Source organism: Dipteris shenzhenensis, chromosome 4 (genome assembly GCF_047967505.1).
Source record: "Dipteris shenzhenensis isolate YYH24624 ecotype China chromosome 4, Dip_SZ_1.0, whole genome shotgun sequence".
Lineage (NCBI taxonomy): Eukaryota > Viridiplantae > Streptophyta > Polypodiopsida > Gleicheniales > Dipteridaceae > Dipteris > Dipteris shenzhenensis.
The window spans coordinates 28,094,824-28,097,036 of record NC_141599.1 but is presented as its reverse complement, the minus strand read 5'-3'; the positions used below and the strand labels follow the sequence as shown (position 1 = coordinate 28,097,036).

Genomic DNA, 2,213 nt, shown 5'->3' with positions numbered 1-2,213 from the left:
AATCCAATCCATGCTTTCTCAAGATCCAAGTTGAGCGACATAGACTTTTGATTTGGATGTGACTACACAATCGATTGCGAGACGCAAGTTAAGGATAGCATCATGAATATTGCAACACTCTTGCAAACTTAATTTGTAATTTTGTATGCAGGCTGCAGCATTCAACATTGTGAGGGGACACGAGTCTCAGGTTGCAATTAATTAATTCACTGAGGAATAACTCCCTGATTCATTGAGCAAGGGAGATTCCCTGATCTGAAGCAAATGTTCAAAAGTGATGTAAGAATCTTGTCGCATAGCATAGCTGATCTAGTAGTATTCGAAGAAGTGCACTAGGATGTCATCTTGGCTAGAGCCGTTTACCTTCGCCATGGAATTAGTTACAAGTAGCAAATAATTCGGATTGTGACAAATAATTCGGATTGTGACAACGGATGCAAGAGCAATATAATTATAGCCTCGTGCCAAGGGATGTGAATTTTTTCACACAAAAGGGATGAATGTTCTTTATTGTTATTTGCAAGCATCACCCAAAAGGGACCATTAGTCTCTTCATATGTACTTGCTTCGTCCAACATGAAACACAACACGAGATGAAACGTATATAGGGGTTTAAACCCCTTGATCTTGTACATTTTGGTTGTGTGAGTTGCTAGCCTGCCTAGTATACAAGGTCCACACAGGTCGCATGGCTTAAGAACTCATGGGGAGGGCATCTAAGAGAGCCACTCTGATGGCGACGAGCCTTTGGAAGAGATCCGTCATCTGTTGTTGTAGCATGGCCATCGATCCTTGCACGTCTCGCGAAGTCTTTCCAAGAGTCTCAATGACTCGCCGCAACTCTATGACTGCTGTTTGCGAGTCGCAAGCGAAAGGGGATGGCGTCGAGAGCATCTTGTCCACCAAAAGCTCGTTGACGAGGCGATGAATCTCTCTCACTGCGACTCGCATCCTCTCAAACTCCTGCAAGAGAGCAACGTCCTTAGAGCTCCGCCTCTCCATCTCCTCTTGCACTAATTCCTGCTGCAATCTCAGAAGAGTAGTGGACCATGGCTTCCTGTTGCACCTGAGTACAGTAGCTGGGATACTAGATTTCCTGGCCTTTCTCAGAGACAAAGCATCAGCAAGGACTCCCAAGACCAGAAGGGTGGTGCTCCTCGCCCCATCCATTGCATCAATACCACTGCTATTATGCTTCTTCTGCATTCCCATTTTTCGTAGCAAGGAGCCGCAAGCTTGCAGCCTAGATGGCGGTTGGACCCCGTTGGTGGCTGCCATCTTATGCAGGCATTCGGAGAGGGTGCTTCTTGCCCGCATCAAGTTTGGCAGGCTGATCGCCCCCTCCCTCGAGTCCAAACAGTGAAGCGCATGCCGGACCAACCGGAGGTAGTCGTGGATGTCGGCCGTCGCGTCTTTGAGAGCGTTGCAGACGTCCAGCAACTTGATGACATCGTCAATATAGTGCGGGCAGAGTTTGTGCTTTGCAGGCTGCATCTCCAGCGGGCTGGAAATGAGGGTGTGAACTGAAGTCTCCGTGGACAGAACTACAGCCAAGGCATCGAGCAGCCAGTTGAGGTGAAGGTAGGAAGAGCCGCCTGGAAGTTGGAGGTGTTGAAGGCGCTCTGTCAGGTCTACTTCAAACTTTTCCAAGGCAGGGTCATGGCATTCCCGGGCGATATTGCGTTGCTCCGCTCTGAGAGAGAGGGAATGCGCCAGGGAGGCAAGAAGGGAGGAACCCATGGAGAAGTACTGAGGCTGAATACTGATTGGGATCAAAAGAACTCGGACGATGTCGACGATATTGAGGAGTGGGAGTGCGAGTGTTTTATCTTATGGCGGAGGACAGACAGCTCACCCTGCCAAGGTCTTAGTTTATGCGCTTTTCTAAACTCGCATGCATGTGCAGGCCAGAGTGTGCTAGCCCTCGCTTGCTTTATAGTATACGAGTTCTTGACCTTGTCCTATCTAACAACACGTTTGCATTGCTGCTTATATGATATCGTTATTCCGCTTACACGACGAAAGCAAGCAGTGCTGTCGCGAGGGAGGGAGGGATCCAGCTCTGAGGGCGCACGTTGCTCTATACAAAACTACTCTTTCCAAGGTGCTCTACATAAAACTACTCCTCCAAGATGCTCTCCTTCACCATCGTGTCATGACCTTTAGTGCACAAAAGCCATCATGGTCTGTACCAGCGTTGCTTCCTCTCCACC

General features: G+C 48.7%; 1 protein-coding gene across 1 annotated transcript; it reads right to left on the bottom strand.

Annotated features, from left to right (window-relative positions):
- Positions 1-693: 693 nt before the first annotated feature.
- On the bottom strand, positions 694-1,740 carry LOC147902675 (protein BPS1, chloroplastic-like). The gene has a single exon (XM_087373920.1). The coding sequence runs from the start codon at positions 1,738-1,740 to the stop codon at positions 694-696; it is 1,047 nt and encodes a 348-aa protein (XP_087230046.1).
- Positions 1,741-2,213: the final 473 nt, after the last annotated feature.

Excerpts from the sequence above, each read along its gene's own strand:
- LOC147902675 (XM_087373920.1), bottom strand. The coding sequence starts at position 1,740 with ATGGGTTCCTCCCTTCTTGCCTCCCTGGCGCATTCCCTCTCTCTCAGA.